The sequence below is a fragment of the Sinocyclocheilus anshuiensis genome, unplaced genomic scaffold (assembly GCF_001515605.1).
Source record: "Sinocyclocheilus anshuiensis isolate Anshui unplaced genomic scaffold, SAMN03320099.WGS_v1.1 scaffold152, whole genome shotgun sequence".
Classification (NCBI taxonomy): Eukaryota; Metazoa; Chordata; class Actinopteri; order Cypriniformes; family Cyprinidae; genus Sinocyclocheilus; species Sinocyclocheilus anshuiensis.
The window spans coordinates 3,038,665-3,050,506 of NW_015555781.1; the positions used below are offsets into that span (position 1 = coordinate 3,038,665).

General features: G+C 37.5%; 1 protein-coding gene across 3 annotated transcripts in view; it reads left to right on the forward strand.

Moving 5' to 3' along the window:
* Nucleotides 1-460: 460 nt before the first annotated feature.
* Nucleotides 461-11,842, forward strand: part of LOC107674676 (E3 ubiquitin-protein ligase SMURF1-like) — a 46,332-nt gene continuing 34,950 nt past the window's right edge. For all 3 annotated transcript variants that reach the window (XM_016468740.1, XM_016468741.1, XM_016468742.1), the window contains exon 1: nucleotides 461-731. In XM_016468740.1, the coding sequence (XP_016324226.1) occupies nucleotides 566-731 (166 nt within the window). In that variant the 5' untranslated portion in view covers nucleotides 461-565. The remainder of the gene's footprint in view (nucleotides 732-11,842) is intronic.

The following is an 11,842-nucleotide window of genomic DNA, read 5'->3' on the forward strand; positions in this document are numbered from 1 at the left end:
TTGACAGTTTAAGTGAGAATCGGCTCATCAGTTTTGATCAACAAGCCATATGCAATTAGTTGTTGTGCAAACTGCAGACAATTGTACTTACTGTTTGCACACATGTGCCAAAGCATTTGCAATTTGCTCAAATCAATAAGAAATTCCAATCTGATGTGAACAAGAAGCTAATTGTTCAGAGATCTGAACTTATTGTTTCGGGAAAAGCAATTGAGAAAAACTGTAATTACAATGTAAAATATTAATTAAAATACTCTCGATGACATCGTTGAAAAACAGCCAACATAGTACAATTTTTCATAGTAAGTAATTCAGCTTTGGACAGCATGTCAACGCAGATGATTAATGTCCTTCCAGATCACAGGCTAACGTTACCACAATGCACTGGCATCGCCAGGCGGAAGAGCGCGCTCACGCCCAGCCGCGAGTACGTGCACGTACAGCTGTACTAACGTGATGTCAGAACGCCGTTGAGCTAAAAAAAATGTTAGCCTGTGTTGTTAAGTCTGAAAGCTACAGGGGATTTGCCAGACGGAAATAATACCGTTCTATCGCCTAGAAACACATGCACAGCCCATATATCAGCGTAGCGCGTTTTTCTACGTTTTTATATCCGCTTGAAGCGAGCGTCTTGGGTTTATCCTGGAGAAAGTTCGTTGGTTATTTTGTGGGAGTGATGTCGAATCCTGGGACTCGAAGGAACGGGTCAAGCATCAAAATCCGGCTGACAGGTAAAACACCAACAAATAATCTCCTTTATCGTTTTAATTGTATAATTACTGGGTTAATGATCATTTTATACTTCTAGACACGTTATCATCGCTGTGTGTTTGTCGCTAATGTGTATATGGAAAGCTAAGCGACTATCTTGCTAGCTTCTGCCGCTGGGGCGAATTGCAGCAGCCTGGCTCTTCATGCTAAACGCATGCTAACACGAAAAGCAGTCTTTCATTTAATCAGCATCTCTATAAACAGTACAATAGTCAGTGGACTTGCTTTATTTTCACTTGTGTGAACGTTATCAGCCGAAAGCAGCTCCCTCTGCATGGTTTATGTTGAATTAGTCATAAATCAGCTGAGCATTAACCGGATGAAGCAGAGGCAGCTGTTTTCTCGGTTCCCCTCATCTGGATGTCTGTGTCTCCGTTATGTATTAAGATATCAAGACTACCATGTGTGGCAGACTATTCATTAAAGTTTTGTGTTGTGTATTTCTTAATAGATTTGATCACTGAAGCAAGTTAACAAAGGTTTACAGTGCTTGGTATTTATATGCTAATATACTCTTTCACAATCCACTGTTGGGGGTTTCTTGGGGAGAATATTTTTCCCTACTCTTTTGAAATCGCTTCTCGGAAATGAACAGGGTATGATTGATGCATACTGATCTCATTGATATCATCAGAGAGATAGTGACAGTGCCCTGGAGGACTGGTCTCTTTAAACCAATTCTGCTGTTGACATATCAGTGTTTATGGAATAGAAAGATTAGTAAATGCAAAATTATGAGGTTATATGCTTTGTATGGTATTATAGACTCAGCAGGGGCAAGGTTAAAAGCATTCTGTTTTATTGCGTTTTTTGGTAACACTATGCAACAGGGCCCCTTTAGTTAATGCATTAATTAACATTACCTAACATGGAGTAACACATTTGTTACAGTATTTATTAATCTTTGTTAATGTTTGTCAGTAAAAATACTGTTCAATGTTCATGTTAGCTCAGGTCCATTAAATCATATTAACAGATAGAAGTTTTGATTTTAATAATGAATTAGTAAATGTTGAAATTAATATGAACTCAGATTAATAAATGCATTACAAGTATTTTACTTGGTTAGTTAATTTTAACTCTGTTTCATGTTAACTATATTGTAGTGTTACTGCTTTTCCTCTTTTTCCTGTTAACAGTTGATGTATGCCACTAGTGGATTACATGGGCATTTTGTAATTTTAATGTAAGAAAGTTTGACATTTAGTTGGATGTAATGGGTTGTTTTACATCTCCCATGGCCCCATTTTTGTCTGGCAGAATTATTTTGATGTCAAACTCAACACTACTATGAACAGCTTTGATGAAGGCAGTGACGTCACCATATAAAGACATTTTGTTCCCACACAAATAAGAGAGCTCTGAATGAGCCGGTCTTTATTTTACACAGATGCATTTGTGTCTCACAACATCTCCTCTGTGGCCACTTGAGTTTGTTTGTGGAAGAGATGTCCACAGCAGAGATGGAGAGCTGTCGGGCCACAGACAGACCCAGCACCTCCAGCTGTGCTGCTTCCCCCCTGGGCCCATGAAAGGAATTCTGATTGGACAAGGAATGTCTGTCTCATGAAACAATGAGTGTTGAATCTCTTCAATGGCTGTTTCACTGTTTAGTCTCACAGGGCGTTTAAGTCCGGAGGATTTGGGTTACCAAAGCTTGCAAGATTTTTATCTGTATGATAGTCATCAGTAGATGCAGCATTTTTCAGTGTTATTCTCAGCGTCTTGTTTGCTGGTAGGTTTTGAGTTGTTTCACATAATCGCTTTCCAATTGATATCATTTACTTGATGTAAATTAGTGAGAACGGCAGTTTTTGGCAACCACTGCATCGAATCTTGTTTATGGACAGTAGCTACCTAAACATATCAGCGGATGTGGGAATCATAAGGAATTGAATGATTCCTCTTAATGATTCTGGTTCTTTAACGATTCTGCTGGATAGTTCATTTAGTCACCCTCATGTTGTTCCAACACTTTATTTCTTTTGTGAAACATAAAAGAAGATATTTTGAGAAATGTCAATGGTCTCCGATGTTGTTTGGTTCCCAAAGTTCTTAAAAATGTCTTAATTTGTCTTTCACTGTAGTCATACAGGTGTGAAACAACATGTGTTCTGTCATCATTGACTCGCCCTCATTTTGGGTGGACTATCCTTTTAATGATTGCTTTAGTACTTTTTAGAAATAATTCATTTCGGAATATTGAAATGCAGTTCATATGGCAGCTAGCCTACTGCCTTCAATAGTGTGTTGCCAAATTAGATAATTTCAGCAGAACAGATATATATTGACGAATAGGCTACATGTAATGCTATTCTCGCAAAAGATGTTTACATAGTTCATATGGCAGCTAGCCTACTGCCTTCAATAGTGTGTTGCCAAATTAGATAATTTCAGCAGAACAGATATATATTGATGAATAGGCTACATGTAATGCTATTCTCGCAAAAGATGTTTACATACATCTTTACTGACATAGGTGCCGTCTTTCAAAATTGGCTTATACTATGTTGGAATGCTTAAAAAACAAAAACAAACAATAATGTGGTAACATATTAACACAAATTCATATATGTTTAACTTCATGACAGCATATGCACAACAAGGTAATAACTACACAACGTTAAGTCTCACGAGTAACAGTAACTATTATTGGTTCATGAGGTTCAGTACAATACGGTGCGTGAGTCAGATTATTTCAGTATCGGCAAAAGAACTGGTTCTTGTACCCAATTCCATGTGTTAGCCTAAAAACTTGATCTTTTGACAATAATGATCAAAAAAATTGTTTGTAGTCGACTTGCATGACCTTTTTACACACAGATTCCTGGTAGTTTTGTGTTATGGCTTCATGCCATCTGATAAGTGTTGACAATCAACACCTTCACACTATAGTGTTTAGGAGGCTTTGACGGCAGTATGCTTTTTGTGACCTTATCAGTGAGGGGTCGTAGACAATAAGTTAATGTGCCTGAGGAGGACAATAGAGTGACCCAATCAAGTTCCTCAAAACAAAGAAGAAGATTGAATTCTGTATGGTCAGTTTTTCTAAATTCCTCCTCACTGAAACAAGTACATTAAGTAAATTTTTTAGTATAGTGTTATGTTTGATATTATTTATTATTTTTTAATATTTTCCCAAATTTGGATTATTTTCCCAAATTAATTTGACTTTGTTGAAGTTCTTGATGTTTAATAGTTTTTTAATTGTGTTTGTATCTGTTAATGGTGTAATTTGCAGTGCTTTTCACTGCTGCAGTGCTGCAGTGCTATGTCCATCTGTTTCACACAACAGGAAATAGGATGTGGCTTCTGTGATAATTTTTTTCATGATTGAGTAATAAAGCTTTTTTGCACAGTAATAATACAGATTATGTTGTGTTGTTACTGTTGTTCAGTAATTGATATTTATAACCAAATTATTGTGTTTTACTGTTTTTGACACAATAATAGCTAAACAATTATTAGACCACAATAATAAAAACAAACCTATTCAAATGTGTTTTTTTTCCCACCTAAATGACTTTGTATGGTCTGAATATTTCTAATTTCTTCATGTCTAACTGAATTGTCAGATTATTGAGATTAATGACATTTGTGACCTGATTATACCCTTTCTGTAATTTCATTAGAGGGGTCAAAAGGGGCAGAATTCTGTAAATGTCATCTCTGAAGCATGCACCTCCTTGCTGTTTTTTTAGCTTGCTCAGAAGTTATCATGGTTACAGAGTAATCAGGAGAAAAATGCAAGTTTCTTATTTTTCTCATTGTTGTTTCCTCGTTACTTGGAAAGGTCTTTACTGGTAGTGCCCTGAGCAAGCACTTGACTTCACATGTTTTCAACTGTTCTTCACCCTGAAGGTATTTTTGTGGATTAGTTGGGCTGTTTGGTTTTTATTGTTGTGTTAATGAATAAGGGAGTCTGGATGCAACCGTATAAGAATGCAAAACATTACAGAGTCCTTGATTTGTATTCTGCTTCTATTATAAGTTCTTCTTTCACTGTTGCTGTAACAAATACGCTCACACACGGGGATAATAAACTTTAAGGCCATGAGCATTCAGGCTTCAAAACATTTGTTTGTTACTGCAAAACAGCTGTGTTTAAAGTCCCCCTGTAGTCAAAAATGTTATCCTTTAAAACTTATCTTTGATCATCAAAATGACATATTTAAATGTTTTTTCTTGTGAAAATAATTTTCTCATGCCTTAAAATAGCTTGAATGTAACTCTACACCCTTGCTTCATTTACTATACGCGGATCTATGAATACGCAAATTAACCCCGCCTCCACTCAGTCACACACCAGGCAGCCATGAGCCAGAGGAAATACATCAACTTCGCGCGGTGGATCGCCGGATCGGCTTTCACTGTGGACGAAGCGGAGTCCAGCCCGGGGTCGTCACATGTGGTTGCTGCAAGCCCCCAGGCCGCGCCGTTCTCAAGGTCACCGGCCTCCTCTCACTCAGCCTGCTGGCCGTTCCTCACTCTAGCCGCCGGCCTCCGCTCACTCTAGGCCACCGCCGCTAGACTCCAAGTGTGCTATTCAATCCAATCAAAATACATATGGTTGAATAAATTGCTCATTATTAAATGCTAAGCCTGTTTTAAACAGATTATACAGTGCATTTAACTTGATCAGGATGACAGTTTATATTTTGCTCAGGAATTGTCATTGTGCTTGATGTTTTCTGGGAAAGATATAGGTTGCATTTTCTGATATTATTATACAATGGTAGCCCAGGATGTCCAGTTAAACTCTATTATCATGTTTTGGTAGTATATTTGCTTTGTTCTCAAAATATTAGTGGTCTAACAATTCAGTTTTGCATGTTAGATTGATGCTCACTGTTTTTGTATTCTATCTTGATGCTTCACAAATAGCATTGCACCGATTAGGAAATTTGAGGCATACTCAAATACTTGTTTACCCTCTTCTACATTATGTTTGGGCTAAATAACGCAAATCCGTTAATAATTAAACATTTGCAAGAAGAATGTGTATTTTCAGAAATGCAAATGCGCATTAAATAGTGGGTGCCAAAGCTTTTTTTTTTCTTGCCACACCAAATACACACTTCAAAACACATTTTTTATGTGGTTCCAAATCTGATACGTATCTGAACACTTATTCTTATTTCACAATTTTTCATCATTAATTGTAAAAACGTTCTTTTTATATAACCGTAACAGCTTTGTTTTTAAATCTGTAAATTTAAATGTAGCTCCGGAACCACTTTGTTTGGACAAGGAAGTTAAGCAATTATGACATGTCAGACACGCTTTTTGCAGTAAAGTAACATTAAAAGAAAAAGAGCATAAATACAAACAGAAACACCACAAGTACTCTCACCAACTCATGTTGTCTAAGTTTGTGTGCACAAATTTTAGCATGATGTAAATAACATGAGTGAGAATAAATAGTTTTATTTTTTGACTATGCAAAATTACTAAATTGCAGCATAATAACTGGTATGAGTGAGTATCTTCTTCAGTGTGAATTGCGAAGTCTGTCTTCTTTTTTTGTAATGTGCAGCAGCCTAGTTCAAGCCTGGATTATACTCCATGTACAAAGCTGTTGCATGGCATGGTCAGCTACTGTGACTTGCATCAGGTGAACGAAGCAGCATGAAAAGAGGCTTACTGCCTGTGACTGTGAGCCTGTGCTAGAAGCAGAGGGCTGCACACTGGGGAATCCTGCTTATTCATTAAGGAGCACTAGCAGCAGTCTGCTGTTATTGTTTCTTTGTCACATGCTACCTGCTTGTCTGTTTCCTCTCTTTCCTCTTCCCCTATTCTTTATCTTTTTTTTCCTCCATCCTTTTGCGCGTGATCATTTCATGTTCATGGTTGTGTAGGTATCTGGAGCATGTGGCCTCTCGGACACTCCTGTGCATGATATGTGAAGTCCAGCTGTGGGTTTGTTGGGGGATACTGTTTGTTCGGGCTGTCTGCAGCACTGTAAACTGACACTATTGATCAGAGCCAGGCTGTCACCCATCCTGTGTAAATAAATGCCTCGATGGTAGGATGTTCATTTTAACCGGTTAACCGACCGTAAGAATTTTGACCGATTAATACAATCAGTTAAACGGTTTAAAAAGTAATTTAATTATTTACCTTTTCAGTAATTTATCAAAATATTTAAAAAGGTTTGCTGCATGGTTAAAATATGCTACGCATATAAAAAATGTGTTTTTAGGGGGGAAAAAACATAAATCGCTTTTAAGTCGCATTTTATTATTTCATTCAGAAATAGCCTAGGTCTAATGCCGACACGAAATGTTTACAAACATTATAATAGCCTAGCTTTATGTTTTTCTCCACTCGCAGAAGCGCTGCAGGTGCGTGATGTGATATGATGACCATGTGAATCCTCATGCTCTGTTGTTTGCTGCTTTTTGCACATGTAAAATTAATCCCCGGGAAACAAATGTTAGTATTTTTTAACAGGTTACAGACACTTATCCTTTCTAATTTAATTAAATTCTAATTTAAAATAATCTTGTCGGTTAACGGTTAAAAATCGGTTAACGAGCGTCGGTTGTCGGTTAGGAAAAATAACTGAAATGAACATCCCTACTCGATGGAAAGCACTGGGAACGAAAGCAACAGATAGTTGTTATACAGAGGAAATGTGCTTGAGTTTGTGTGTTTGTTTGCCTTTAGTGCTTAGATGCTAGTATTCCTCTCCTGTGAGAGAAGCCTGCTGCAGAAGAAACTGTCATGATTTGATTTGATGATTTTAACAATTTTTCTAGTTCTTGTATAATTATACAGTTTAAAAATTTGCTAAAAAAAAGGCTAAAAGTTCATTTAAAAATGTTGAAAAATGAGAAATGGTAAACAAACAGCACTAGAGATATACCTTCACTATACATTCTTATAAATTCTATGCATAAAGTCTTACTGACCCCCTAATTTTTTACTGGTAGTGTAATATCTCTATTTAATGCATTTTATATTTTACCACTAAATTACATTTATCATGCTCTTACATGCATATTTGTAACATGTTATATTATGCAAGTTTAAGCCATGTTGCAGTGTTAAAGTTCTGTTTCATGGACGTTCTATAGCATTTGCATTGTTTTGTGTTAAACCAATCTTGTTCCTATTTTGAACCACTTTTTTGAACTCAAGGTTTTTGTTATGTTGTTATGATGTTTATGCACCTGAAGTCACACCATTTAACCTTGTGTGTTATGATAGACTCATCCCTTATGGAAGAGACTAAATCTTGAACTGAAGAGTCATAGGTGAGAATGATTAGTATGAGACTTTGTATTCTGGTCACTCAGTGTCAATGGCAACCAAATCGTTTGACCTCTATTATGTGATTTTTATTGCTGGGTTAATTGTTAACTGAAGCAATGTCTTCAGTATTTCAGAACGTAGGACATTAAGTTTATATGTGGCTCACCACTTTCAAGACTTTCTAGTGGGAGTTCAGACTAGTGAACTAGTCCGTGCAAAACCGCATTTTCATATGGACTAGTCAGTGGGTTGCCTAAATGACTAATCGGTTTATGGTCATATCCGTGAGAAGATGTTTCTTAGATACCTTTAATTCTAAATTCATCCCATTTAAATCCCTGCCCACAGGAATAAATTACATTAAAATTGAAAATAATTATTTTAAATTGCAATTTTTCACAATATAACTTTTTTCTGTATTTTTTTTATCAAATAAATGCAGCCTGTTTTTAACTTTATAAAAACATTTTAAAAATCTTACCAACCGCCATTTTTTTAACAGTGCATTTTTATTTTCGCAGCTTACAGTAGCAGAAAGAAGTTTTGTGACAGATTCAAACACCTAAGCTTACAGATTATTTTATTTACTTCTATTTTGTATCCTAACAAAGTCACCTTATCCCTACAAATATTTGGAAAATGCAGAATCGTGCAGCCTGTTGCCCTGATGAAAATGTGTGACGTGGTAGGCCTTTGTGTCCGTGTGTGTGAGACTGCATTGTGGTCAGCTGCAGACAGTGCTGTGTTGTACAGTGCCGTAAGTCTGTGGGGCCTCCAGACAGGATGAAGAGCTCATATGGTGATTTTTAGCCTCCCTCAGCAGCCTGGCCGGCTCCCACGCGCCTCGTCTGGATTTAGGTTACTGCACAGCACCCGGTGTCACACAGCCACCTCCCCCAGGTCACTACCGGACACACATACTGCTGCAAGACACATTCTTTCAGCTGTTGTAAACAAGAACCGCTAAACGCAGGGATTTTTTTCAGGTACTTTTCAGTATAATGTTTCTCACTCTCTGACATGGCGCATAAGTAGGCCATTGTTTCTTCAGTGGGAGCAGTCCTTTCATTAGCTCATTAGTGTCGCTATAAGCATCACTCATATCTCTACAGAGATGACAATTGACTGTGGGCCATTCTCTAAACTGACCGATATAAATAGCCTGTTTCTTTTCAAGCTTGTTTTTGGCTAATTCCTGCCGGTGCTCCCTGTGTGAATTGAGTTCACTCTGGAACCAATTAGCTTTCTCAAAGTGCAGAACAGACCCAGTTTGAAGTTTGCTTGATAGCACAATAATCGTCATTGTGTGTTGTATCTGAGTACTTCTGATGGTGTCAGACAAGCTGTCAAGTGCGCAAACAGGCGGACATCTGTCGGCATTGTCGCCATAAGGTTGCAGTCTCTTTGGTGTCGGCTCAGAGCTGTGATTAATGTGCTACACATCAGATTCAGGATGTCCTCCTCCTCCAGTCACTGCCGACTGAATGCATTTCTCTCATTCCTATGTATTGTGCTTTTAACCACTCATTCCCCCAAGGTATGGCTCCGGTTTCCCTTCCTTTTCACGCCTGGTGACTCAGTGATAGGGAAGTCTGCCTGCCTGTCCCCATCATCGTGCTTCTTCCTAGGGGAGCTTGGCGGATCCACCGTGGAAGTCGAGTGGCTGACCTACTGTATCTTTGCCTAAGGAAATGTCTTGTCTATTCATGCACATGAGGAGGTTTAGCATTCCACTTTACCCTCTTGGCTGACAACTCATTTGTTCAAAGTTGGATGGGGATATATTTTTAAAGGCCTCTGACGTTCTGGTCAACCTTACAAAATGGCTTCCCACAGTTTAATCTTCAGCGCAGAGCGAGGATTTGGCCATGGAAAGTGGAAGAAAGGGAAACAAAGAGCCAGGAAGGAGGGTGGAAGATAACTCTGGAAAAGCTCATGGATATTTCATTCATGCTGGGGGCCTGACGTCTTGTGTTTCAGCACTGCGTATGGCAGGGCTTTACACGAGTGTGTGCAATACGGTCTTTCTCATATCCCTCCAGTCTTCACGCCGCTGTAACTCAAACCTAAGCTATGAATGGGAGGAGTGCTGTGTGTCATCTCTGAATCTGGCAGGAAATGAGTCGAGTAGGCCACATTCTTCAACCCCTAATCAGTCTAGTTCATCACTCAATTAGAGTGATGGCTTGCTTATGCGAAGTCTGAATTGTCTGTACTGTACTAATTAAATGTAATAAAATCAAAATAGCGATAAACAAATTGCAAGAGCTGCGAATTATGTTTAAATAAATACATCCACTTTGCATTACAAAGTGAAGCCTGACATTGTCTTCATTTATAGACGTGCAGCTCATAACAATGTTTTTGGTGTCTTTAAATGCTGTTTTGTTTTTTATGTTTTTGTTATTTAATATGCATTTTAGGAATATAAATAAAATAAGGTATCAAAATTTTGAAAAAAATAAGCAGTATTCTTTGCTCTCAAATGCTAGGGGTGTGTCCGCTGTTGGCACTGAACCCACGCCCACTTACGGGAAAGCTGCCATCTCTCACAACTGTGAAATTGAGACAAACTGAATGGATACTCCCTCTAGCAGCTTAATTTAAATAAGGGGACCGAGCTGCTTTGTATATTATAGAAACCAGGTAATATGCATTTACGTGACAAAGTCATAGTAACTAGCAAAGGCTGTAGTAACTAACGATAATGACAGTAACTCGCGATTGAGCGGGCGAACCACTGATGCTAATGCGCTCCAGTTATTAGGTGTGTTCAGCTTGTAGCAGCACTGCGCAGATCGATCGGTGTATGACATCAAAGTACCGCGAGAGCGATTCGGAAGCATAAGGAGCCGTGTCTGCTCTCTATAGCTCTCACGGTACTTTGATGTCATAACACCGATCGGTCTGCATAGCACCACTTCAAGCAGAACACGCCTCTTATAGTGTTAAGGGTAGGGTTGGGAATCGAAAATCATATACTACTTCCGTTTTAGTTTTTCTGGACTCCTTTTTAATGGTTAGATTAAATTTTATTAATCAAAAAACATGTTAATCGCTAATCAATTAAAATCATGAAACATAAACAATTTAACATCAATTTATCAAAAGTTTAAGAAAAATTACATGTTTAGGGCCCTATGAAACATTTTATTTTTTCCAGCCTTATGTTTTATTGTTACCAAATTCTGTGTTTTAACATGTCTAATTATTTGAAAGCATAAAAACAAGTTTCATTTATTCTTACAATAGCCTAATGATTTTTTTCCTCAGAAATTCAGTGTTGTGTATTTACATTTTTTAAGGCATACAACCTTTGACATGTGCGATCAATGTTGTGATCACTTGGTTCGTCCATGCAGAGTACGATCACAACAGTGTGATTTGAGCATTTAAATTTGCGTTCACGCTGCCATTGACCTAAAGAGAGCAGCTGTCTGTCATGAATGAAACAGCTTCACAGTCTTTTCAGGCATAAAAACGAGTTTCATTTATTCTTACAATAGCCTAATGATTTTTTCCCTCAGAAATTCTGTGTTGTGTATTTAAATTTTTTAAGGCATAAAACAGTAATTTAATTTATCTTTTAATTAATGAAAATTAAATATTGTATTTTTGGAAAATAAAGGGGATTTAATATTACAATTAAAACATTAAAGAAATATTGTATGATTATTCCTTAAAAATAAGGTTTTAATAATTTTAGTAGTAATAGTAGCCTATTACGTACATTCTACTAAACAATATAGTAATATATTTCTGCCGCAATGTCTTCAAGTTAAACCGAACTTTTATTTTGACGGGTTGCTGTGAA